The sequence below is a fragment of the Lygodium microphyllum genome, chromosome 12 (genome assembly GCF_053477565.2).
Source record: "Lygodium microphyllum isolate KBCC chromosome 12, Lygodium_microphyllum_v1.1.10, whole genome shotgun sequence".
Lineage (NCBI taxonomy): Eukaryota > Viridiplantae > Streptophyta > Polypodiopsida > Schizaeales > Lygodiaceae > Lygodium > Lygodium microphyllum.
In genome coordinates this window covers 96,747,725-96,773,765 of record NC_141146.1, presented here as the reverse complement: position 1 = coordinate 96,773,765, position 26,041 = coordinate 96,747,725, and the positions used below count along the sequence as shown (strand labels likewise).

General features: G+C 39.7%; 1 protein-coding gene across 4 annotated transcripts; it reads left to right on the top strand.

Moving 5' to 3' along the window:
• Positions 1-225: 225 nt before the first annotated feature.
• Positions 226-24,849, top strand: LOC148028070 (thiosulfate sulfurtransferase 16, chloroplastic-like). 4 transcript variants are annotated; one of them, XM_087688989.1, is made up of 6 exons: positions 226-358; positions 435-524; positions 15,891-15,964; positions 22,643-22,713; positions 22,814-22,867; positions 22,972-23,243. In XM_087688989.1, exons 1-6 carry the CDS (start codon positions 348-350, stop codon positions 23,074-23,076), a joined length of 405 nt encoding a protein of 134 aa, XP_087545115.1. In that variant the 5' UTR covers positions 226-347; the 3' UTR covers positions 23,077-23,243. The 4 variants fall into 4 exon arrangements, with proteins under 4 accessions (XP_087545115.1, XP_087545119.1, XP_087545116.1 ...); XM_087688993.1 differs by having other exon boundaries at positions 22,814-22,878; XM_087688990.1 differs by having other exon boundaries at positions 22,814-22,878; positions 22,935-22,974.
• Positions 24,850-26,041: the final 1,192 nt, after the last annotated feature.

Sequence of the window (26,041 nt, the reverse complement as noted above, 5' to 3'; positions counted from 1 at the left end):
CTTGTTCCTTAATAAGAGACCCTTTGCAAATCTTCCATGAGTGATTGCCCAAGATAAGATGATATCATAGTCATCTAATAATCAAAGTGGTTGTTAAGATTTGATAAATATTGTACATTCTCGAGCTCCATAGGCGTTGTGCACACGGGACACATATAGATAGATTCATACATACATACATACATACATACATATATATATATATATATATGTATTCGTTAGACAGAAAATATTACAATATCTCGGTTCTACATTGGTCATGAAAGAGCCAATAATGCAACTCTGTGATAGTCGCCAGCCATTCTGTGATAAGCGCCACCCATTCATTGAGAACGAGCGAGAGCGCCATGGGAGCCAGGTTCGTCAGTACTCGATCAATTATGGTGGCTTCTGTTTTCCTCTCGTGCATAACAACGAGTTTTATGGTGCACCAGCTCTAATGCGACAACTTCGCCAGTCACCGTACCAGTAGAAGTTGCCCACGAGCTTCTTTCTAATGAAGGCTACCGATACATGGACGTAAGGTCAGCTTACAGGCTCGCTTGTGTGCCCTTTATTTTATCGATGGTCAACTTAGCTCAGTAGAGCTTTGAATCCAATTGAAACTGCCTGAGACGCATTGAGACGATAGATTAAGAAGTGTCTGGCAACAACCACTATTACCACTGCAGTGCAGCATCTCCTATACTCACTTCGAGTAGTCTTTAGAAGCAGATGGACTCTTGCAACGTTGCTGGAAAATAAACAGAGCTGCCCTTTGGCCGTGAGAAAAGCGTTTATTTCTATCTGTGGATGCAATAGGAATCCATTTTACTTTTGTGCCAACTTCTAAAATCTTTCTCAAATGGCTATGGTCTATTGGTCAGCTAATAACTAGCTTGTGCTTCTTCACAATGTGATTGCATACGAGACTTGATGGAGAAGACCAAAAGACCGGGACCACTCGCAAAGTGGGTCTCATTTAGTTTGCGGACTTCGATAGTGTGGATACATTGGAAGTGGCTCCATTTATGCATGTCCCTAGAGAAGCCTAATTACAAATGTAGAGCGGCAAGTGATTTTTCACAACAGGCAGGTGAAGGAGCTGAACACAATGTTGGTTTAAAGATTTCTCATCTTTGAATGCAAATTGTGTGGTGCAGAAAGCGGCATATGGACTTACACAATGTTGGTTTAAAGATTTCTCATCTTTGAATGTAAATTGTGTGGTGCAGAAAGCAGCATAGGGACTTACAGATTTATGTATGAAAAAAGGAGGATTTGACCTTTGGGATCCATCTTCACATCTCTCTATGGATGAGCTACACTTTATTTCATCTCTTTATGGATGAGCTATACATTTGCACTATCACCCTATCAATTAGAAGATTTTCAAATCAAGTTAGTTCTAAGCATACAGCTGATGGGCATCTATGAGCTGGAGGTCCTCAAGGCACGATAGAGAAGTTACTTTCAAGGGGCATCATCTACGTGGGCTCAAATCTAGATGTCTAATTCTTGTGGTTAGGGAAGATTGTAGCATATTGCGGGTCCTTGGCAAGCCCATTCTCAAGAACAAGTTCCACGTGCATTAGAATCAAGGAGCTACTTGATTAATTGGGGTAGGAGTGATGAGTTTTCTGAGCATGTCAACTATCATATGGATGTTCCGACTTCAATAGTGCTTTTTAGAATCTAGTATTCTTTGGTCTTGACACAAAGTTGGCACCAAGGTAAAAATGAACTTTCAAGATTATTCCCAAGCTCAATGGTGTCACCCATAAGTTGGAGTTACTAATTGGGAGATGGATTGAGTGTTTCATATCAACTTGCCTAACTACTATGTGTATCTTGCATTGTTGAGGACAACTTGAGGTTAATCAAGAGGAACCATTGGAGACTTGGCTGCAAGAAGGTAGTCCTCCACCAATAAAATAAGAATGCTTGGCATAGGAAGGTATAGTTGCTGGTCCATGTATATGGTTATACCATTTGAGATTTTAACATGCCAAGTGTCACCCATACGGACAAGTGAACCTATGGTTTGCAAAACAGGAAGGGATGGGTCCCATATAGGCAGCAATCAGATGATTGCTAACTACCAAGAGATTGTCAATTGCAGACCCATGAGAGAGTGCAACAGAAGAGAAAACATGAACATCTAGAGATAAGGGAAGAGAAAGGATGCAATGGAAGAAGAAAATCTGCACTGGACTCTAAAAGAATGCTGAATACAAGGAAGACTGATCAGTCCCTGCACACAGCCCAAGGTGTTAGTGAGGGCACCGGATCAGGCTGATGATGGAAGGCAGTGCCAGAAGAAGGAGGAGAGTCTTGGATGTTGGAGTGTGCTAAGACATGTAGAGGAAAGGCATAAATGCCAATGCCAAAAATTGGCTATCCTAATCAAACAAGAGTGATAAATGTTGACCGAATGCAAGATAATAATGGGAAGAATATTGTTGCTATCGTAAATGCTGGTGATCTCATTGTGTATGGTGTGAATGCAGCCAAAAACCACTGAAAAGGAAGTGCAAGTTCAAAGTAAAGCTTAGGCAATGTGAACACACCTAAAAGCCGAGTGAAAAAGAAATGCATGCCCTAGAAAGAGCTGCCTCCTTTGTCAAAACACATGACGGACTGAATGTTAGAGCTCCTAGTGTCCCTGTCTATCTTAGACTAAGGCTCATAGGCAATGGATGATCGTGAATGACAAACATGATTGCTAACAAGATCATGTGGCTAGTAGGTCAGTTGGTTGGTCATGCAGACGACTTTCAAATTATCCATAAATATGTTTTTCACACCTTGTCATTTGGCATCATTCTTTGTTGTCTCTACCTTGACTTTCCTTTGTTATCACAGGAGTTGCTTATTGAGAGTGGCTGTCTACCTATGTAGGTTATTTTATCATGGTGGGTTCTTATGGTGGCAATGACAATTACGCAAATGAGGACAATTTGGGAGAGAATGCAATAATTCGAGGTTCAAGAGCCAAAAAATGCAGTCCAAATGAGGGTGGCTGTATTTCTCAGCTGGGGAGATTATAGAATGCTAGGCATGGGGGCCCATGATATGAGCTTGTTGGTTGGTAGTAGGGTGTAGGTTGGCAACAAGTTGATTGTCACCTTGACTAGGACAATGCTGTTCAGATTTTATTTTCCATAAAGCCCTTTTCCATCTTGTCTTTTGGTTAGTATTGTCATCTCTCCCTTGACTTTCCTTGGTAGGCATTCATGCTTCACCACCTACTTAGAATTCCCATGAGATCATTGGTTTGAGTTGTGGAGATTGCAAATCTTGTTGTGGCTGATTGACTGGACAAGAGGTGTATTCCAAGTGTACATACAATGCAAGCATGTAGTTGGCTGGGAATACAATGTGTTGAGGATATCCCCTTACATATACACATTACTTTTGCAATATGCACAATCTTGGATTTCTTTCCTCTCTTTGAATTGTTTGTGTTTGAAGAGGTACGCTATATATATGTATTAGAATCAACTTGTGACAATTGAGTGAAGTGTGGAGCTTGACCAATGTGCTTTGTTTTTCTTCTTCTTAGAAGGTTTCACATCCCAATTCTGCTTGCATCAAGCACTCTTATTAGCCACACCCAACCCAAACTTTCATTATGCATTGGGTTGAAGGGATTGCATTTTATTGTTGAGGGAAACTTTGGAATGGGAACGGAAATGAAAACAAGAATAGAAGTGGAAATGTGCATTTTTAGAATGGAAGAAATGGGAATTGGAAAACCATGCCATCAATGGGAGATGAAGGATATATGACAAGAAGATTTGAAGACTTATACCTCTAAACACTCAAATTTATAAATATGTAAGAACTTAAAGCTCTAAGTTGAAGATGTAAATTGAATTTATAGAACTTAAAGCTATAAATTGGGGTGTCGCATGTAAAGAAATACTTGTCCGTAGATAACAAATACAATCGTAAGACAAAGCTTAAGTTGATAAAGAACACAATTACAGTTAGGGTAACTCAGAGACAATGAACAGACTAAAGAAGATAATGAATGAATAATGAATGTTAAATATATATGACGTTCAATGTAGCAAACACACTATGCAAAGGTAAAATATTGACCCCTAAATTTCCATGTCTTTAGGACCGGGGCAGAGAATATGAGCTAGAGAGTATGTTGTACTTCAAAATGCAATAGAAAGCCTCTGTGAATGTCTGGTAGCAGTAGCAAATGCAACTCAGGTGTGACTGGATTAGTGTGAGAGATGGGTAGGGCTAGAACAACAAAATGTAGCCAAATTTGATGTCATGGTAGAGAATATGAGCTAGAGAGTCTGTCGTACTTTGATGGATCTCAAAATGCAATAGACAGCCTCAGTAGCAGCAAATGCAGCTCATGTATGGTGGATCAGTGACAGACGGGTAGAGTGGAGCTAGAATAGCAAAATGTAGCTAAATTTAATGATGTGGCAGATTGCCAATGATGTAGAATAGCAAAACGCTGATTGATTGACACGTATCAGCATAAGCAATGGCTAGAAATAGTAAAACACAGGTAGCAAATGGTTGCATAGTAGAAAATGATGATTTGGGAGGCATGTGTAGTAGGCGATAGAATTGTGGGAGTAATCGCTAAGTGATTACTAGCAATGATAAGGTAGAAAATAGTCGACTGACGGAGATGGCCAGATAGTTGGCACTAGATAATAGACAATAGTGGACAGTGAATTGGACTATGATACCTGCAATCTGCAAAGAGGGTAAAGCCAGTTTATGCTAAGTTTTTGAATGATGGCCTAGAGCCATCTTACATCTTGTAATCATGTCATCTTGTACTTTTTTCGTAATTAATGTGATTACCTATTACAAAAGAAAAATGATTGGGTGGAGGAGACCTTCGTTGGTTTGCACAGCTTCTATGAGGTTGTGCTTCTCTCTACCATGGCATGGGATCTCCTTCTCAATCAATAACCCCTTTTCTTTGATAAACAATTAGTGCATATTGTCTTATAGCATCCATTGGCAGATTTCCAATGTTTACTTAAGCAAGAATGTCTTGTATAGGTTGAGGTGGAGAGTTGCTCGATGGTTTATTGGCCTCTTCTCAAAGATGCAATTGCTGCCATTGGCCATGTGTTGGTACCCCCAAGTCTGAAGGGCAGCCGACAAAAACAAATGGTGAATGTTGTGGGATATTGCCAGGAAGAGACCTAACTGATTGCACCTCAACCATAGCAGCATGTGGCCTCTTTGCTTCCGGCTCAAGTGGGGCACTTTTATGGGTCGTTGCTTTTCAATGTTTGGTCAATTGGGTCATTTCATGGCTGAAAATCTAGATTGCAAGCGCTCCTTGGTAGATCAGCCCATGGACAAGAACCAAAATATTGCTCCCATTTCTACTCAACAGTAGATTCTTTAGCCCACCTAGTCTAAAGCCAAGCAGCCACCTTCTTCTTTAGATTTTGATGCATAGGGTTGGCATGTTGCACCTTAATTGTACCAGTATGTGACTTCTTTGCTTTTGTCTCAAGTGGGGAACTTTTGCTGGTCATTGCTTCTTATGTGGTATGCTGGGTCACTTCATACCGAATGCCCAAACCGCAAGCATGCCTTGGTAGATCAGCCTATGGAAAAGGTCGAAAATGTGACTCTAGCCCTTGTTGAGCAACAAACTCTTAAGCCTATTCTGCCTAAAACGAAGTACCCATCTTCTTCAAATTTGGGAACATAGGTTGAAGCCTGATGCAATAAAGGGAAGCAAAGGAGGCCTATGCACCCATAGTATCTATTGATCCTTCTTCATAGGACCCCCTTTGCACCTATTTGCGTCACCGAGATAAGTCTTTCGATGTACCTACTCGAGTTTCCACCCTTGCCAAGGACCTATCGCCCCCCAAGTAGCGGCTGCAGCAGCAACCATCGAGCTAGTCAGTGGCACGTGCCTGTGACCCCTCGGCTTAGGTGCATCGATTTTCCACCCTTGCCAAGGACCTATTGCCCCCCAAATAGCGTTTGCAGCAGCAACAAGCCAGTCATTGCCACGTGCTCGTGATCCCTCAGCTTTGCTAGCCTTTGATGCTCACTCTGTGGGATCACAAGTATCCATGTCCTTCCGCCCATTTGACAGATGTGTCTTCTTCCTCGCGAGTCAACCGTCAACAACCCAATCCATTTATAGTACTGGGAGACTTCTTTGAAGATGGTATTTTGGAGACATTGGCAGCAAAGGCTCAAGCCCACACAATAAAATCTCATCAAAACTCTTGATCCTTTGTGTTTGTCTAGTCCCAGGGTGCCTCTTGCACTCTCGTCCTTTTGTATTTGTTGAATCCATTGTATCCAGTTTATATATGATGGCCTAGAGCCATCCTACACTTTGTAATCTTCTTATCTAGTACTTTTTTCCGTAATTAATATAATCACCCATTACAAGAGAAAAAAGAAATAGAGGGACAGATAGGCCATTGAGAAAGCAAATAAAGTTTGGTCTGCTCGTGTGGCAATAGAGCTAAGTTTATGATCAGTTGCTTCGTCTACGGAGGTCTAAGCTTTCCTATCAAGGAAAAATTTTCATATGGAGGCTTCTTATTGAGGGTCTTCCCACAGTTGATGTGTTGCATGGTTGCAAGACATCCCATGGCAAATGTGTTTTTTGTACTACTTGTGATGAAACCCATGCTTATCTTTTTATCTCTTGCTCCATTGTCAGACAAGTTTGGGACTTCATTTCCAAAGTATGGACCTCGTTGATAGGTTAGAGAATGCCCATATCTTCTTGGGTTTTGGGCAACATGCTGTTAATGGCTAGGTTACAATCCCATCATCCTTACCTCTTTTAGTTTATGCAATGGACAGACCTCTTTGGCACATCTAGTGGACTCGTAATGCTTTTATCTTTGATTTGTACTTGGGCATCCATAGTCAAGTGAGGCTTGCTATTATGACAGATACTTCCATGGTTTGGGTTGGCTTGATACTTGAAGAGGTGGCTACTCCATACATGGATATTGTTCGCTCCACTCTTATATGGGCAGGTGCCCACTTCATGATCCTCTTCTTTGGTAAATGTAGTGTGGTTTTTTTGCAACCTTTTGGCTTCATGAGTGTTTCTTACTGATCTTTGAAGGTGCTTGGTTGGCCAGAAGGCCTAATGTAAATATTTCTATACATTGATTCAAACTTCTTCATGAGAGAGAGAGAGAGAGAGAGAGAGAGAGGCTTTTCTTTGGAGGCTTCTCATTTGTGGCCTCCCCATAGACAATGTGCTGGGAGCTCGAAAGATATCCTAGGGCAGATGAATTTTTTGCACTACTTGTGATGAGACATTGGTTCATCTTTTTATTTCTTGCCCAGTTGCAAGATAGGTGTGGAACTTCATTTGCAGAGTGTGGACCTTGCTCACAGGTCAAAGAATACTGGTGTGTTCTTGGGTCCTTGGCAAGACGCCTTCCTTGGCTAGGTTGCAGTCTCATCATCCTCGTGTCTTTCACTTCATGCAATGGACTGCCCTTTGGCACAACTGGCGGACTAGAAATGCCTTTATATTTGAGTCAGCCTTGGGTATCCGTGGCCATGTGGGTCGAGTGCGAGGCTTGTTGTTATGGCAGATTTCTTCTATGATTTCAGCTGGCCTCATTATTGGAGAGGTGGCTGCTCCATGCATGGACACTATTTGCTCCAACCTTGATCCCCTTCCTTCGTTCATGTGTTTTTGTTTTGTGCATTGTGTTCTTTTGTTAGCCTTTTGGCTTTGTGATAGCTATTCCCTTTTTGTATAGTTGGCATGAAGGCCTGATGTATTCTTGAAAAGGCTATGATTGTGCTTGGCTGGCCAGAACGCATGATGTAAATATTTCTGTACATTATTTCAAACTACCTTACAAGAAAAAGAGAGAGAGGGGCTTTTTCATTGACAGTTCTGCATCATTCAGCCTGTAGGGATCCTTCCTAGGGATGATTTGCTTCCTTGGCATGCTGTGGTTTCTTCAGTCTCCTTGTTAGTCATATAGTTCAGTTGTGACTCCTGTATTGTTAGTCATATAGTTTGTTTCTAGTTCATATTTCTAGTAATTAATACAGTTACCCTTTGAGAGAGAGAGAGAGAGAGAGAGAGAGAGAGAGAGAGAGAGAGAGAGCAACTCTTGTCCTTCATGCAGCCACACCAACTTTCAAGCAGCCATAGCAAACTTTACCGCAGGCAGTCATGATCAACTCTTGCAGATTAAACCTGTGCAAAAGAAGTAACTGTAGGCAGTCATAACCAGACCAAGGCCTTGCAGATTAACAAGTGAAAGTAGAGAGCAAGAACTGTATGAACAGGTTCTGGATAGATATTTCTGATCAATTGTTATCACTATGGCTGAACCAAAAGTCGATTTGGAGTGTGCTTTGAAGTGTTAGATGTAGCTACAGCTTTGAAAAAGTCAGTAACAGTGTACTGTTGTGTATTCCCAAAGTGCATCGCTTGGGCCTATAAGAGGTGGGCATTTTTCGCTATTTGCAAGGAACATAGTCATATGAATTTCTATTTTTCAAGGGGAGAGACTTGCAAATGCATACTTGTAGTGATTTAGATTGGGTTGGTGATCACATTACAAGGCGGTCTACTAGTGGACAATGTTTCTTTCTAGGCTAGTCATGCATTTCTTGGCTAAGCAAGAAGCAGCCTATTGTGGCTGCCTCATCTTGTGAAGTTGCGTATAGGGTAGCTTTCACAGTAACAATCAAATGTGTTTGGTTACGATGTGCATTGGCTGATCTTCATGTTCATTTGGAGGGATCCACTTCTATTTTCTTTTGACAGTCAAAGTGCTATTGCAATAGCATAGAATCGAGTGTTTCATGCTCATACAAAACACATTGAGATACATCATCACTATGTTAGTGAGAGGTCACATGCACGGGAGATTAGCATGATCTACATCCCCACACAGGAGAATGTGGCAGATATTTTTGCCAAGGCACTATCACGTGAAAAGTTTGAGGAATTTCGAAAATCCTTGAACTTACTACCCTTGATTGATTCACTCCTTGAACGTCTTCACATTGGCATTGCAGGGGGGTGTTGGAAATGGGCAATTATGTGCAATGCCCAATGTTTAGTGTGCGGTGTGGACACAACTAAGTTTATAAGTTGTGTCACTACTTCTAGAGTTAGTTTAACTCCAGTTGAGTTAGAGACAAGTGTGAGTTACTTAAGATCTATTCTACTTTCACTCTATCATTCTAGTACTTGCATCTTTTGAATGTAGGACTGCTGCCCACTCTTGCTCATTGTCTTGCATTCATTCTCTCTCTTTCTCTCTCTCTCTCTCTCTCCCCATTTCCAATAAATACTACTAGTACTACCTTCTTTACATAATATCTTATCGAGATTCGAAGAACGTCAAGGCTTGAGGGTGTACGAAAGGCAGGCACAGGGAGCTTGAGCATGTGATGACACTTAGGAGGAGCACGTTGAGTCTAGGATGTGTGACCAAGGAGACATCGACAATTCCAACCTCTACACAAGTTTTCTTGGTATCTCAAGATTCTATATCTTAAGTATTAAAGGGAATTGTGTATTTATAATTAGAAGATATAGCAACGCTTTGAAATGATAGATGGAGAAAACAATAAGACATATTGAAAATGACTTCTAAATAAGAGTTCATCATGAGATAAGCTCATAAAATTTCTAGAGATAGATGTAAGTTGGCCAAAGGGTTTAAAGAACCATAAAGGATATAAGTACTAGGAACAATGCTTAAAATGCTATGCTTTCCTTGGAGGTTTAACAACAAGAAGGTCAAACTTATTGAAACTATTGATAAAAGAGTAATGATATTGGAAGGTCATTAGGAAGAGGGAATAAACACATGAGATTAAAGTAGTCTCATACATAGAAACTTGTAGTGATATTGGAAGGTCATTAGGAAGAGGGAATAAACACATGAGATTAAAGTAGTCTCATACATAGAAACTTGTAGTTATACTTGTTGAGAATAGCAAATGATACTTGGTATGTATGCCCATAGAGGCTGGATGTGTGTCCAAAAGAGGCTTGCCCATAAGTTGCTTTGTATGAGAGATATGACAAAGATGTATGCTCTAGAAGCTCTAGGAAGAGATGTCCAAAATCCCATAAGCACAGTGAGGAAGCGTGGTACTATCTAGAAACTATATAACCATCTACTTGACACTCATTTCATATAGTAATGGAACTATCAGTTTGAGTCATTGTCCATCTTACACAAGGATGTCTTTATGAGTCCAAGCTTCCATCTTGGAACTTAATTCACTTGTGTAACAGTTAGTCTATCTAAGTCCATGTCATCATGAGTAGTGTCTTCATCTTTCATCCACCATAGCTAAATCTTGCTCTAGGTCTGTGCTTCTCAATAATACTATACATGTTGTTGTACTCTATGAGGAAGATGTTCTGAATTGTATCATTCCTTGTGGAACATTCAAAGGAATTGTTGGCTTGCTAAATACTTTAAAGAACATTATATTGTCTTGGAGAAATAAATGATTTCCTAGGATAGGATAGGCTGTCTACCTTGTTTTTGTTTGAACCTTGAGAATACCCTGAGTGGGAGAGTTATATTTATTCCAAGGGCTTATGGAAATGAGAGTTTGATGCACGGATCACCTCCATGATCGCCTTGTAAAGATACCGGTAAAGGCAAGAGACTGGAAAGGGTGCTGCTCAATACACTGGTTGAAGGTCGATTGGTGAGAAGGCCACCATAGAAGGCAAGGTTCACTTCTATGATAGCATGCGAGACAGGGAGGCTATGGACTCCCTATATTGGGTCTAGGATGGAGATAGTTATCTCTAAGGCCTAATAGCTATGGATGTTAGAAGACCCTATCCTAGATGAAGGGTGTATTATGTGGATTGTGTCCATGGGAGTTGGGCATGAGTATTTAGGTGCTTTGGATATAGGTCTTAATGTAAGAGACGGAATGTCGGCGTGACATTGTACCTTGAAGAAGGTGCTGATATATGCATTGTTGCAACAATTTTCAAAAGATTATTTAGATATTGTTTTTGTGTCCATGGTTAATATTATGCAAGTCTTTCACTTTTAATGAACGAAGTGCAGTACTAGTCTGCTTTAATTTGGATGTTTGCACAACTAGCTATCCTTGTTTGGCGCTAGAATTTCTAATAGGAGACTTATAAGTCATGTAGAACCCTTAAGTTGATCCTTGTGGGAATGAAGCAAAGCTTCTCTTATAGGGTAGACTCAAGCGACACTAGGTAATAAAGTTTGGTTATTCCATGGGAGTTTTGGATGGTGCTTCCTAGACACGTCTCTTGATGGAATATTAAAATGCGCCATTAGGGTTGTGTTAGGGTAAGCACATTACAATTGGTATCAAAGTAAAAACGATATAAACAAGTTAGCAATGATTTATGTATGTGTTTTCTTAATGTTTTGAATTATAAAAGCAAGAGTGAAAGAGCCAAAGAGACCCTAAAGGAATGTTTTAAAAAATGTGATCTTGGTTGCTAGGCACCTTGTGCAACTATGACTATTGAGCTCCAAGAAAATAAATTTCTCTTGAAGCTAGAAGCATACTATTCCCAATTTGTAACCCTCAGGAAATATGCTCCAAAGATGGATAGTCGCTTGCAAGTTGCAAGATCTTGCCAAGGATTAAATCAACTCTTGGATACTTATCTAGAGTCTCAAGGCAGACTAACTTGCAAGACACTCTTATATGAGTCATAGCTTTAGGCCAAATGGAGACCAACTTTTTTATGACAAATACCGCTTAAAAAGCACCACACAAGTCTACAATGACTCAAGAGACCAAGGAAAGAATTGCCATAAGTGACGAGAATTACAACACATCTGAAGGAAATGCCCAATCTTTGTCAATGGTTCCATCACAATGAGCTAGGGAATATCTGAGGTAATGGCCCTAAATTGGACTAAGAATGTTAGAAATGGAGAGAGAGAGAGAGAGAGAGAGAGAGAGAGAGAGAGAGAGAGAACACAAGACAATGAGCAACAGTGGGTAGTAGACCCACACTCAAAAGATGTAAGCACTAGAAGGATAGAATGAAAGTACAATAGGTCTATTAAAGTAAGTTAGACCTATCCCTAACTTGACTAGAGTTAAACTAACTCTAAAAGTAGTGATACAATTTACAAACTTAGTTGTGTCTACACCATACACTAAAATATTGGGCATTACCCATAGAATTGACCTTGGTGAAAATATTGGGCCTTGGTGAAAATATCTGCAATATTTTCGTGTGTGGAAATGTAGATTATGCTGATTTCCCTTGCATGTGATCTCTTGTTGACATAGTGATAATCTTTCTCAATGTGTTTTGTACAAGCATGAAACACTAGATTTTGTGCTATTGCAATAGCATGTTGACTGTTAGAAAGAATAGAAGTGGATCTCTCTAAATAAACATGAAGATCAGCCAATAGATGGCATAACCAAACACATTTGACTATTGTTGTGAAAGTTGCTGTGTACTCGGCGTCACAAGATGAGGCAGCCACAATAGGTTGCTTCTTGCTTATCCAAGAAATGCATGATTTGCCTAGAAAGAAACAATGTGCACTAGTAGATTGCCTTGTATCATGATCATCAGCCCAATCCGAATTATTGTAAGCACACATTTGCAAGTCTACCCCCTTGGGAAATAGCAAACCATATGACAATGTTCCTTGCAAATATAAAAAAATGGGCTTAATAGCTTGCCAATGTAGTGTCCTTGGACTGTGCATATATCTGCTATCCTATGATATTGCTTATTGTATGTCAGGACTAGTATTGCACACATGGATGAGGCAACCAATGGCTTGGCTGTAAATAGCGACATTTGATAGATCATTGCCATCATGTATCGAAAGTCTCAATGCCGTTTCCATAGGTGTGTTCAGAGGCTTACAAACTTGCATGTTAAACCCTACTAGTAACTTTTGAACATAATATGACCAAGATATAGCAATACCATGCTGGTTTTGGGTGAATTAAATCCCAAAAAAATAATGAAGCAGCCCCATATCTGACATATCAAAAGTAGACTACAATTCAGCCTTGAAAACTGCAATCTTTCTCTCATTTCGTCCAGTGAACAACATAATATCTATGTAAAGAATGATGATTGTCAAATCCTTGCCTCCCCCTGCCCCCCTTGATGTAGAGGGTGGGTTTAGTTGGGCTGTTTTGGAACCCCTTTGGAGTTAAGAATATATCTATCTGAGAGTACCAAGCACATAGACCTTGTTTTAAGCCATACAAGGCTTTATTCAGCTTGCAAACCTTGTGCTCTTGGCCTTGCACAACAAACCTTTGAGGTTGTGCAACATTTGAGTTTTGGGGTTGTAATTAAGATCTTATTATTTTATAATGCATTTTAGCTCAACACCCCCTTTTAGTCCCAAAATTGGAACCAAGAAGGGAGTATCAAGATGGCTCAAGCCCAAATTTTCTTTTACACCGGGCATCCCAACCCAAAGCAACCAAGGCATCAGGCAAAGGGTTTTGGCTACCCAATGACCTACCAAGCCTATAGAGGCAATGGTTATCTTACCAAGGGAGCCCAAGTGTACACTCGAGAGAGGCCAAGGCATTAGACAAAGCATGCTTCCGGTGGCCAGGACCTGCAAAGGTGGGATGGAACCGCATTGAGATTTTTTTCCTTCTTGTTTGTTTTTATTTTGTGTGTTTCAATTGATGGTGGTTGTTCTATCAAGTAATTTGTGCCCCATGAATAGAATAAAAAGGGATGGTTAGACCCAACACATCACAAAAGGGACAAGCAATTCTGACCAACTGTAGTGGGTGTCGATGATGAAGAAAAGATATGGGGAGTATGTGGTAATGAAAGCAAGGAGACTGCCCTGTGAATATGTTCGTTTTGCAGAGATGTATGAAGGTTCTTTAAGAAATCTTTAAATGAACAACATTTATCCACTGTAGCTTTTTGTCTAGCTCTTGTCACCCATTTGTATAATTTATGCATATCATTCTGCATAATGACTTGGCGCACAACAATGATTCATGCTTTGTATCTTGCAGTTGTCGACTCTAAGCAGCTAACGACAAAAATTCATTTGCTTGCTTCGTTGCTTGAGTTGTATTGCATGTTTCAGCTACATACTAATTGACCATAATCTTAAAATTATGACAGTCTACATATGCTGAACGACTTAGAACCATGCAACATTAGCATCCTGATAGATCCAATCACGCAATGGAGCTAGGGTAGCTTGCACCATTCCTTTTAAACATATCATGTTGTAAGTAGGCATTATTCACCAACAAGGTTTAGAGGTAAATCATCCATAGGCATATAAACAAAGAGAGGCCCAAACATAGTGGGGCATGATCTGAGAGCAATTGAGTGCAATCCATCAATAGCTTGCTCAAAAAATCATCAAACTGTTCTGTGTGCTATAAGTAACAACAATCCAAGCATCCTGATAGATCCAATCACGCAATGGAGCTAGGGCAGCTTGCAGCATTCCTTTTAAACATATCATGTTGTAAGTAGGCATTATTCACCAACAAGGTTTAGAGGTAAATCATCCATAGGCATATAAACAAAGAGAGGCCCAAACATAGTGGAGCATGATCTGAGAGCAATTGAGTGCAATCCATCAATAGCTTGCTCAAAAAATCATCAAACTGTTCTGTGTGCTGTAAGTAACAACAATCCAAGCGAGTCCGTACATGAGGCCACACATTTTGGTTACAAGTATAACCAAGATTATCAGGATGAATATGCTGCCGTAGAATTATATCATTAAATTCCGTCATCAAATCAGACAACTCTATGCGGAGTGCCCTAACAACCTCTATTTATTTGGATCATTGTAGCCTGTTATATTCTGAGACTAATATTTTATTAGTGCATTTAAGACGTTATGTACAGTGAGAAGAGTTGATTGTGAAAACTGTGCTCAAACATCCTTCATGGCCTTTGCATCATTTTGTGCTATCATGCCATATATAACTGTAGTCTCTATCACATCACGAGAAGTACCATCAAGATCCATGCTAGAGGGTCCTTCCCTCACTGTTTTCAACCGTAACTTAGTTACTACTGTACAAGTGAATGGTACATTGGTTGAAAGCATCATAGTAGATGGAGTTCGACTTCTAGATTGCACCACTTGCTTACAAGGAACAATCTGCCACTTACGATAGTCACCTTCTCTTCTCCTTTTCCCTTCAAATTATTATTATTGACATGCAAGGAACAATCTTCCTCTTACGATAGTCACCTTCTCTTTTCCTTTTTTACTGCAAATTATTATTATTGACATGCATGGGCTAAGTGACAGTTTAGGCTTAGCTTTCTCTTTATTTGTTTGCACAACTTGAGGTTGCTACTTAATGGAACCCTTTAGTTGTGATTGTTGCATTGCATCTTCCTTAGGAGAAACAGCATTTTCAGGCAGAGGATGCAACACAGACAGGCATTCTGGCAGGCAAAACATGCACCTGCTAACACTTCCCATTTGAATTTTAAAAATCTCGTCCCCATATGTTTGGCAGTTTCCATTTCTGTCGATATGGCCAGCAATTTCTCTTTATCAGCATCCCATAAGATACAAATGCGGTGATCCAACTCGTAAGTTTATGTAACATGAAAATAGTTTAATAGATTTACTAGGAACGGTTAATTGGTTACATTTCATATTTTATCCCATACATATATCCAGGTTATACTTTTTAAAGCAATCAACAGATCTATTGATGCATATGGCATAACTCATCGACAAACATTTCTCAGCAACTTATTACAAGAAAATTTCTTGCTTCCAGTTTACAAATAATCATTTTCATTAACCTATATTTATGTGTTTCTCTGTATATGTTGAGAAATGAATTTTAAACACCTTCTGTTAGCTTTATAGGTTGCTGTAATTTTTGTAGGGGTTTTATATAAGCGTCTTTTCCAGGACTCGTGAAGAATTTTTGGAAGGATCTGTGGAAGGAGCAGTAAACATACCTTATATGTATAAAGAGGAGAGTGGTAAGCTCAGAACAACTCTCGTAATAATGTACTGTTACAGTTGCTGCACAAGTTTAGACTCTGCTCACTAGGTCCCAGTCTATTGTAAGAGTTTGTGAGACTAATTGTGTTGCCATCTTTGGTGGAAATAAGTGAAATCCTCAAGCCTAAAATTGTTTTTTTGTATTTGGTAGTGTCATTTTCTCTAGTTTTGTAATACAATAATTGGAAAAAAAATCCATGTTCTGCATTTCTGTAAGTGTGGTTCGACAGTAATGTTCATTCATTAATTAGGGAGTCAATAGAGTGCATGAGATCAAGAACATGAACAACAGAGGGAAGGCGGGTCTGCATCATACAAGTGTGCTAAAAAGAGAGGGGCCTCGTGGGCATTGGCTATTTGATTTTGCCAAGTTTTGGCAGGTTCACATGTAGAGATGCCAAAGAAAATTCACTCAATTGAGCCAAAGGAAGATGTCCTCTAAACAGAAAACAATGATGCACAGGAATTGTGCCTTGCTGAAAACATGGCCAAGGTAGCCCCATTAGAGTCATCTATTCGATGAACTCCAAGTGGCTGGCATAAGGGGAAGCGACCTACAGTGAGCTGGGAGCAGTGAAAGATAGGATCCTCCTCAAGGTCTCAAATCACCAAAAGAATATGAGACACCTCTAGGATCATGAAGCCCAAAATGGTTGTGCATGAACCAATAGCTGCATATGGGGAAATGTTAGTACCATCATAAGTATATAGATGTTATGACAAGATTTGCTACAATACCAACGCCTCAATTTTAAAAAACTTGGAAATCCTAAAGAATAGTTGCTTACACATCCTCTTTGTCCATGGAATTGGTAACTTGTGGCAAATTAGAGAAGGCTATGTACCATGAGATCAGCACAGACAACCTTTGATACACAGAAAAATCTGAAAAAATCACCTGTAAGTAAGATCTGTAACCACAATGCCATAGCTTCCCAAGAAAATAAGTTCCAATGAAGATATTATAATGTTGTTCCAAACCTTAAAAACAACATATCAACTGATGGGGCTCCTATTTTTCCTGCAAGCATAAAAGGACCAGCCACAAATAATAATGTACTCAAGACTTTGGGAGAAAAGCTGCTGCTAAAGTTGAATCATGCAAAGGTAAGAGTTGTAACTAGCAATAGGAGGGTGAGAAGTACTGCTATTCCATGCCTAAAATTGAATGACCACCCCCAGGATAAGAATGCAACTGAGTATATTTACATCATTATGAACTACTGCACAACAATGCTGGTTAATCAATACCACAAAATTATTGAAGTTCTCAAAGCAGCAAAATTTATTCTCCCGCAATTTGATTGCAAACCAACCCGGGAAGAAGCAAGCACAAGACCAAGAGTCAAACAAAGGAAGAGGATGTGAGCCCCATCATTGAGTCAGCGAAGCATGTTAGAAGCTTTCTTTAATAGACCTCCACTTCAGGCAGTGGCTATTTTTGGTCAGCCTGGCCATGTATTTTGGGCAGCAAGTTTCTGTGTTTGTCATCTATCCCTACCATTGCGATATGCTGATTTGGCCATTTTTTCTTTTTAGCCATTATTTGCTTCAGTTTCTTCATCCCCATCACCCTCACCAAAAGTGCACATGCACCTCATGCAAGGGCTGATCTTGTACCTAGGCTCATCAGTCATACATTGCAGTGCATATGCGTTTTTTCATATGCATTCATGCCCTTTTTTCCTTTGACATTTTGGCATGGCATTTGTTGAGCTAAAAGTTCACTACACACTGATTAGCAATTTAAGATAGCCTCAAAACGGTAAATTACCAAAAGTTTCATTAAATGGGGAGCAATTCTAGAGAGTTTGTGTCTCACATGCAAAACCCTAATTTGGGAGGATCCTTTTGCATCTATAAATAGACAGGCTATCCACCATTCAGCCCCATCTATGTCTTGCAGGTTTTAGCCATCAGCCCTCGTCTACTATGGGTTAGCTCCCAATGATTGTTGTCACATGGTCTACAACTGCTGCCTTGCCTCCCATTGTTGCCGGTGATCAGCTGCCATCATCTTTAGCATGTTACTTTTGTGTTTTCAGCACTTTTCTTCGTCAACCTTTGCTCCAATTGGTGGGTATTGCACTCAGGATCTGTCTCCAGTGGATGACACACATTGACACCTTCCTTTGCCCACTCCCATGAGAGCCACCAGCTGTTGGGCAGCTCTGCCCTTGAGCATTTTGTACATTCTCTCATTCATTTACAGCATTGAATCCTAGTGTCACCTAGTGCTTAGGACACTAGGACACTAGGACACTAGGGGCAATAACTGCATTTAACGACAATTTAAATTGCCTAGGCAGCGTAGATCATGGATCAAAGGCATCAATGCATAGCCCATGAGATGACCTACAAAGTGCCTCCATGAAATGGGTGGATTGACCTAGGAACAATGACAAAATCCTACAAAATAAAAGAAAATTTAAGGTCATGGTTGCAGAAGTTCATTTGATACCCAAAGAATAGTGAAGGAGACCAAGATCTGTCATGGTAAAGGTCTGCAGTAAATCAGCCTTAAATGTTGTAATTTGACCAACATTGATCCTAATGACAAGCATGCCATCAACATAAAGCACAAGAATAATAAAAGTAGATCCTTGATGTCAAATGTAAAGAGTAGCTTCAGTAGGGCTATTCTAAAATCCAAGATGCAATAGGTGAGAATGTATGTGGGCATGGAGCTTGCTTTAAAGCATAGAAAGCCTTCTTGAGATGGTTGACTTTATGCTCAGAGCCTTTGACTGCAAATCCTGGAGTTTGAGAAACATATACCTCTTCAGTGAGATATCCATAGAGAAATGTCATCTTGATGTCCAATTGATGCATCTTCCAATGAAAGTGGGCAGCAAGGACAACAATACTCCTGATGCTAGATGCGAGAGGTAGGGCCAAAGATCTCAAAGTCGATTCCTTGTTGGTGGGCATAGCCCTTAGCAATAGGGTAGGCTTTGTACCTGTCAATAGAACCATTTGACTTTCTTTTAATTTTATAAATCCATTTGGTACCTATTACATGCTTGCCATGAGGCAAGTTGCGTAGCCCCCAAGTGTCATTTTGATGGATGGAATTAATCTCTGACTTCATTGCTTCCACCCAATGATCATCTGAAAAAGCATCTTTATTACATAGAGGTTCTTCATTGCATGGTGTAGCCATCGATACACATGCAAGAAGATTAGCTTGTTCCTTATGAGTGGAGGCTCGTGTTGAGGCAGCCAAAGGAGGAGATTGCTCCTTGTCTCCAAGAGTGTCTAGCAGCCAACAAGGGACTCTTTTAGGCTACTGAATTTCAGCCCTTGTGTGCTCCAAGTGATCATGAATATGGGGTTGCTCATTGGACAAGGTATCATGATGCTGTTGTGGTTGTAAATCAGGCTGAATAGGCCGCTGTAGTGTATCTGTAGGTGGTGGAAATGAAGGCTAAAAGAAGGATTAGCCATGGAACCATTATGGAAAAGTGGTTGTAGGTTGCCAATGATGTTAGAAGCATTAATAGTAGGCTATTTTCGACAGTCCAGCAATAGGTGGAAAGCACTTTTAGCGATGTGTATGGAGAGTTGATAAAGGCGATACCCTTTGATTTCAGCACTATATCCAATAAATATGTAGCGAACAGCCTAATCATTCAACTTGTGCCTTTTTGAGAAGGCACATGAGCATATGCCAATGATCTGAAAATCCTCATGTAGGAGAGAGAAGGCTTGGAGCCAACCCATGCCTTGTAAGGAGTGATGGCATGTAAAGCTCTTGTGGAACACTTATCATAAGTGGCACATAGAGTAGCATTGAACCAAAAAGAATTAGGTAAATTTTTACTTTTCAGCATGCATCTTGCCATCTCCACGAGTGACCTATTCTTCCATCCACTACCCCATTTTGTTGTGGGGAGTAAGGGACGATGCATTGATGATGAATACCTTGAGATGCAAGATACTCTAAAAATTGTTTAGAAAGATATTTACCCCCCTTGTTGGTGCGAAGGGTCAAATGTGAGAGCCGCTTTCATTTTCCACCATGGCTATAAAAGTCTCGAAGCAAGAGAACACTTGAGACTTGACTTCAACCCATATACCCAAGTAAATCATGATTTGTCATCAATAAAGGTGACAAAATATAGGAATCCGCCAATGGATTTAGTCCACATAGGACCGCAAACATTATTGTGAAGGAGATGCAAAATTGATGAAGAATGAACATGAGAATCCTTAGGGAAGTTACTAAGTAAACAACCTTCATAAAAGTGATTCAATGGCAAGTGAATTTGTGGAAGATCTCTAATCATATCCTCGGATTGGAGCTTCATCAATGCTCAGTAGTTAATGCGTCCAAAGCCTTTGATGCCATAAATGTATATTATAAAAGGATATCTTTGTTAATAAGGCATGATCATATGTATTAAGATGATAAAGACCTTTAGTGAGGCTGCCTCTCAAGATAATGGAAGAGGAAAGTTGATAGTCATATACTACACATTGGGGGCCATAAAAAATGATGCAAAACCTTGTAGTTGCAATGGCTGAAATGCAAATAAGATTCTTCTTGGTGCCGGGCACATAGAAGACATCGTGAAGTGTCAAAGGAGTGCCCAAAATAGAGACAACTTGCACACGACCAATGCCTTTACTTGCATAAGAGGCATTGTTAGCACACATTACTATGTTATCCTTAGGTGCATGAGAGAGATAAAAATAATGCTTAGCAAGAGGTAATGGGCTTAGATGCACCATTGTCAAAATACCAAGTAGAAGCCATGTCAATGATAGAAAAACAAGCATCATGAATAGAAGGATTATACTGACATTGAATGAAAAAAGTATATTTCTTAAATTGAGAATAGTTTGTGCTCTCATGTGTGAGACCAAGTCCGAACTCCTTCTTCAGTGCAATGTGCTTATGGCATTTAGTGATGTCGTGCCCCCTTTTTTGATAATAATTACACCTCTTGGATTTATTGATATACACTTCGAAGGGTTGGAAGAGGATGGACCAGCATGAAAGGCTATCTTTGATGGCAAAGGAGTGGAAGTAGAAGGATGACCAATATAAAAGTTTGCTAATTTTTGACCAACGGGCTTGTTTTTAACTTTTGGTTTGGATTTTACATGATGATGGGTGGAAAAGGCCTGTATGGTCGCCATGGTAACATTGTGGTTGAGATGGCTTTGTTCTTCTTGCAAGAGATTTGGGACTTTTGCATGGCATGCTCCCCAAGCCACTAGATAGGTGTTGCAACATCATTATCTTGCTGTTTATGTGGCATTAGGTAGATAAATTTTTGTACAACTAGAAATTGGAGTGGAAGCTTGGGGATTTTCAGGTTGTTGCACTTAATGTTGGGCACGCATACCAAGGCATATGCAGCTGGACAACACAGAATTTCCGTAAATTGTAGATTGAGTCTTATTTATGCAGTTTGGGCACGTTTTTCAAAAGAAGAGGCAGTTTTGATAGTTTTGCACTTGCTCTAGTGTCCTGTGTTGGCATTTTGGTACTCAGTTGAGTATACTTTACACTTCATCTTGGAAGCGTTTGGCTGCTCAACTTGTGCATAAATTGCAGCAATGTCAAATCACAAAGCCCGAGATTAGAGCAACATTTTTGGAGTCCTCACTCAAGGAGGACAAGCTAGATGGCACTAATTCTCCTCTATGGAGTTTTATGGTGTGCAATTTACTTGTTGCGAATGTGATCTTTGGGATTATGTCACAAGTGATTTACCGAGGACGGGTCAGTTTGCACCTCAGACACCTCGGCATGGTGCTAGAGAACAGCCAACTGCTCCTGTTATTGCTCTTGCTACTGGCCCTACTCCTTCTACAAGAGATAAGAAAAGATGGGACTTGAAAGATGCTCATGCTTTGTCACTGATTGCCTTGTCAGTTAAGAGAGCGATTATACCTCATATATAGTCATGCAAGACCTCTAAAGCAGTTTGGGATGTCCTGGAACGCATGTTTACAGCTGGTAATGAAGCTAGAATCTCCTACTTATGGAGAGGACGGGCTAATGCACATATGGATAAGGGTGATAGCGTGACTGATCACCTCACACACTTGCAGGGTATCCGTGAGCAGCCGAATGTTTGTTTCAGCATGTTAGAAACAAACCTTACCCCCCCACCCAAAAAAAACACAAAACTCCAGTGTATCGAAGAGGACCACTTTATAAAAGCGTCATCGCATAGTTCACTATGCCATGCCTTTCTGATTTGGCCCCATTTAGCCTTTTAAGATTGAAAATGCTCGTTTAGTTGTGATTAACCCCCTGTTTTCATGTATTTATACAGCTTAAAATATTGATGCTTTCTGGCAAGAAAAAGCTGTGTATCAAAGGCAAGTGTAGCAAAAGTGTTCCGAAAGCCTGAGTGTAGCAATCATCTTTTGTTCTGTTTAAAATAGTTGTATATAGTCTGACCATCTGCATTGTCTTTTAGGCTAGTACCTGCCTGTCTAAATTTCCTGTGCTATCAGTGGTCCCATTTTTCTATTCCAATCGTGTGACACTATCACTGGTATCAGCTGACAGATATTCACTTAAGGTCCTCTCATGCACATATATCAGCTGGTGAATGTGACATTGCATCTATGTATAAGTTGGGTTTGCAATATTCACTATTTTCAAGATATATGCTTGTTTTCAAATCTTGCAGGAATGGTGGGGAATCCAAATTTTGAACAGGAGGTTTCAGAGAAGTTTGGAAAAGATGACAAAATCATTGTGGTACTTGTTGGATTTGATTTTTGTTTGATTGACTTACTGTCTAATATTAAGTAGTTGAAAAGTACGTGCAATCTGTTCTATAGCCTGTAGTTGTGTATAGGGATGTCGAAGTGGTCGAAGGTCGTTGATGGCAGCAAAAGACCTGATTGCAGTGGTACAATGCATGTAACGTACACTATTTTTTGATGATTAGATGGCCATGCAATTTTATTATGCTGAAGTTGTTTGTTTCTGCTCCCAACATGACAATGCTTCCAGGAATTCTCAGGCATAAAGGAAATGGGAGGTGGGATACTAGCCTGGGTACAGCATGGGTATCCTATCACAACAAATTTGTGCACAGATCATCCATCATCACTTTGATAAAATCCATATATTCAGATCCATAATCTGCCAAGTTAAGCAAGTGGAATGCAACTAAACTCTTATGATACAATCCTCTGACAGGAAACTCAAGAGACACTGATTGGGATTAATACTGAAATGTATTCATATTAGTCAAATTTGGGGGTTATGTTGAGCATTTGTTATATTCTTTCAAAAAAACAAGGCATGAAAGCACAAGGCCTGCATAGATGAAGTGTTGTGACAAAAGCAAGAAAGCAATGAAATGAAATCTCAAACATCTAATGTGACAGCATAATGGGCATTCAAGCATAAAAGCATAATGGGCATTCAAGCATAAAAGAATACCTTGCCAATGACCTGAAGGCCTTGCTGGTTTGTGCCAGCACTGTGTGCACGTATTCCGGCTGAGTTCAATTCCTAAGGATGGACCATTTGCCTCACCCATATGGGGGTCTTGGCACCTTAAAAATCCATCACCTTGAAAAAAGTAATACCTTAAACATTAGGCTAGATTATGATAAACACCAACTTTCTTGGCCAACAACGACTTTGCATTGTGAGAAGTTAAATGGTATTACATATATTAAGCACCTGTAGAAAAAGCTCCAATAGGATATATATAATTTGTTATTAGTTTGACCAAGCGATGGGAGAGTTACTCCATGAGTTGAGGTGATTGATGCTTGAAAAGCTCTTTGCAAAGGGAAATCTCCAATTGGGATGACCTACTAACAATTGATCTCTTCAGCATTTTGGAATGAATTAAAAGATATGTTGTTGACAATGATAAGCTATGCTTGCCAACATCACAAACTTCCAACGCGATGCAAATATGGGCCAGTTAAATTGACCCCAAAAACATTTATGTGAGAATTTCAATGAATAGTGCCCAAGTACACTTATGTATGTGAGATATGTATATAGCTCATTGTTAAAATCATAATTCATAGAATCACAGGTATTGTGAGATGAATGATAACATAGCCAGCACCTTATTTGCTGTGAGATGGTCTAATCTCCTAGTACAGGTAAGGTTTGAATGATTACAGAAGGACCATGGTTATATGCTATTGCAATGCACTCATTGCTATTGTATACACATAGACTGGTAAATGTCTCTTTGTATACAAAGGTTGAAATCACTACAGGCCAGGTCATTTTTTGGTGCAGGACTATGGTGACAACCTCCTTTTCATGGCCAAGAATGATCTATGGGATGTCAAATACTCATGGATACTGCATCTACATTGGGAATGGTAATAAGGCTGTTAATATCCTCGTGGAACACGCATACAGATTGCAAAGCTTCAAGGAGATTGATGCTTGATGCTTGCAACCATGGAACGGGATAACACATAGATTGCACAGATTCAAGAGGTTACTCATGGTGGTTTTGATCTACGCCCCAAAGGTGCATGGAGGTCTAAATATTTGGATAATCACTACTCCTATATGTTAGAGAGGTTCTTTAATATTTGCCTTTAAAAACAATAAAAAATAATGCGCAGTTTATTGAGAGTGAAAAACATCTAGAGATGGACATGCATTGCCACATGCTTATCTACACTTAGTGATGGGATTGAAAGACTTGAGGATTGGAAACTCAACAATGACTCACAAATTGCATTCATGCTCACATGCCCTTTAGTATTTGCCTTCCTAGTAAGACTTTTTTGGATTTACTCTCTCAACAATTACATTATTCATGCTCCTCCACATAGGTTTGGGAAAATCGGATGCCCGGTTTGGAAAATTGCATCAACAATTGCCTATGCATGTTTTCCTAGCCCTCTAGAAAATTTCAATCAAAGAATCCATGTGTAGTTGGGAATGAAGTCCTTTCAGCCACATAATACTTTTTTTGCTTGCTACAACAATCTCTTTGTGACATAGATGCATCTATTTTTGGACATGTTTTACTGCTATTTGTGATTTTTTTGGGGTAGACTTTGTAATGAAGTTTGCTCTCTTTGAATATCTATGAGACAAGTAATTAAATCATTTACCAAAAAATGCATTTGTGTGTATGCATGTAAGCATGTGCATTGCTTCTTGTTTGGATGCATTTTTACTAGTGTTTCTTATTCTTTGAAGGAGAATTTATTATGAAATCCACTCCTTTATACATTTATGACATAATAAACAATGGATTTACCAAAAAAAGATGTGTAAGAATATCCAAGATAACAATTATGCCTGCAAACATGTAATGATGCACACATGCTATAGTGTGGACATGAATGTATGTGTACACACACACACACACACACACACACACACACACGTGCGCGCGCACACACACACACGTGCATGTGCACACATGCATGCTTGCGCACACACCACCACCACCCACATATATGATCAACATGCATGCAAGAGATCTAATGACCATATGTATGCATGCATCTATAACTATATGCATGTGTATGCCTATGTGTTCACATGCAAATATTTTATATTTAGTAACGTGGAAAAACAAGCTACACATGTTTATATAGGTGATTGGAGACAACATTGTGTAATAAAGAATACATTATGCGTGTGTGTATATTTATGTATGTGCACTTATATTAAAAGCTGTAGGTTAGTAAGGTACACAACAAGTTCAAAAGCATTGTGTAATCTGATAAAAGAGAGAATAGGATCCTTTGTAATGAAATGTGAATGGTTGTGAAGTCAATACATATCAAGATAATTTGTAGAGAAAGGGGATGTATAAAAGTGGTCAACCTAGAGAATTAGTCCACTTGCTACATTAGAAGTTTTAGAATGCTTATGTTTGTATCTAGGGCACTTGGAGTTGAATGAGTGACTCAATGGTCTCAGCATTTAATCACTTGAGGACTCTCTCTCTCTCTCTCTCTCTCTCTCTATATGTAGTGGTGAACACAAAGGATTAGTCCACTTGCTAGCCTAAAAGTTTTAGAATGCTTATGTTTGTACCTAGGATACTTGGAGTCGAATGAGTGACTCAATGTGG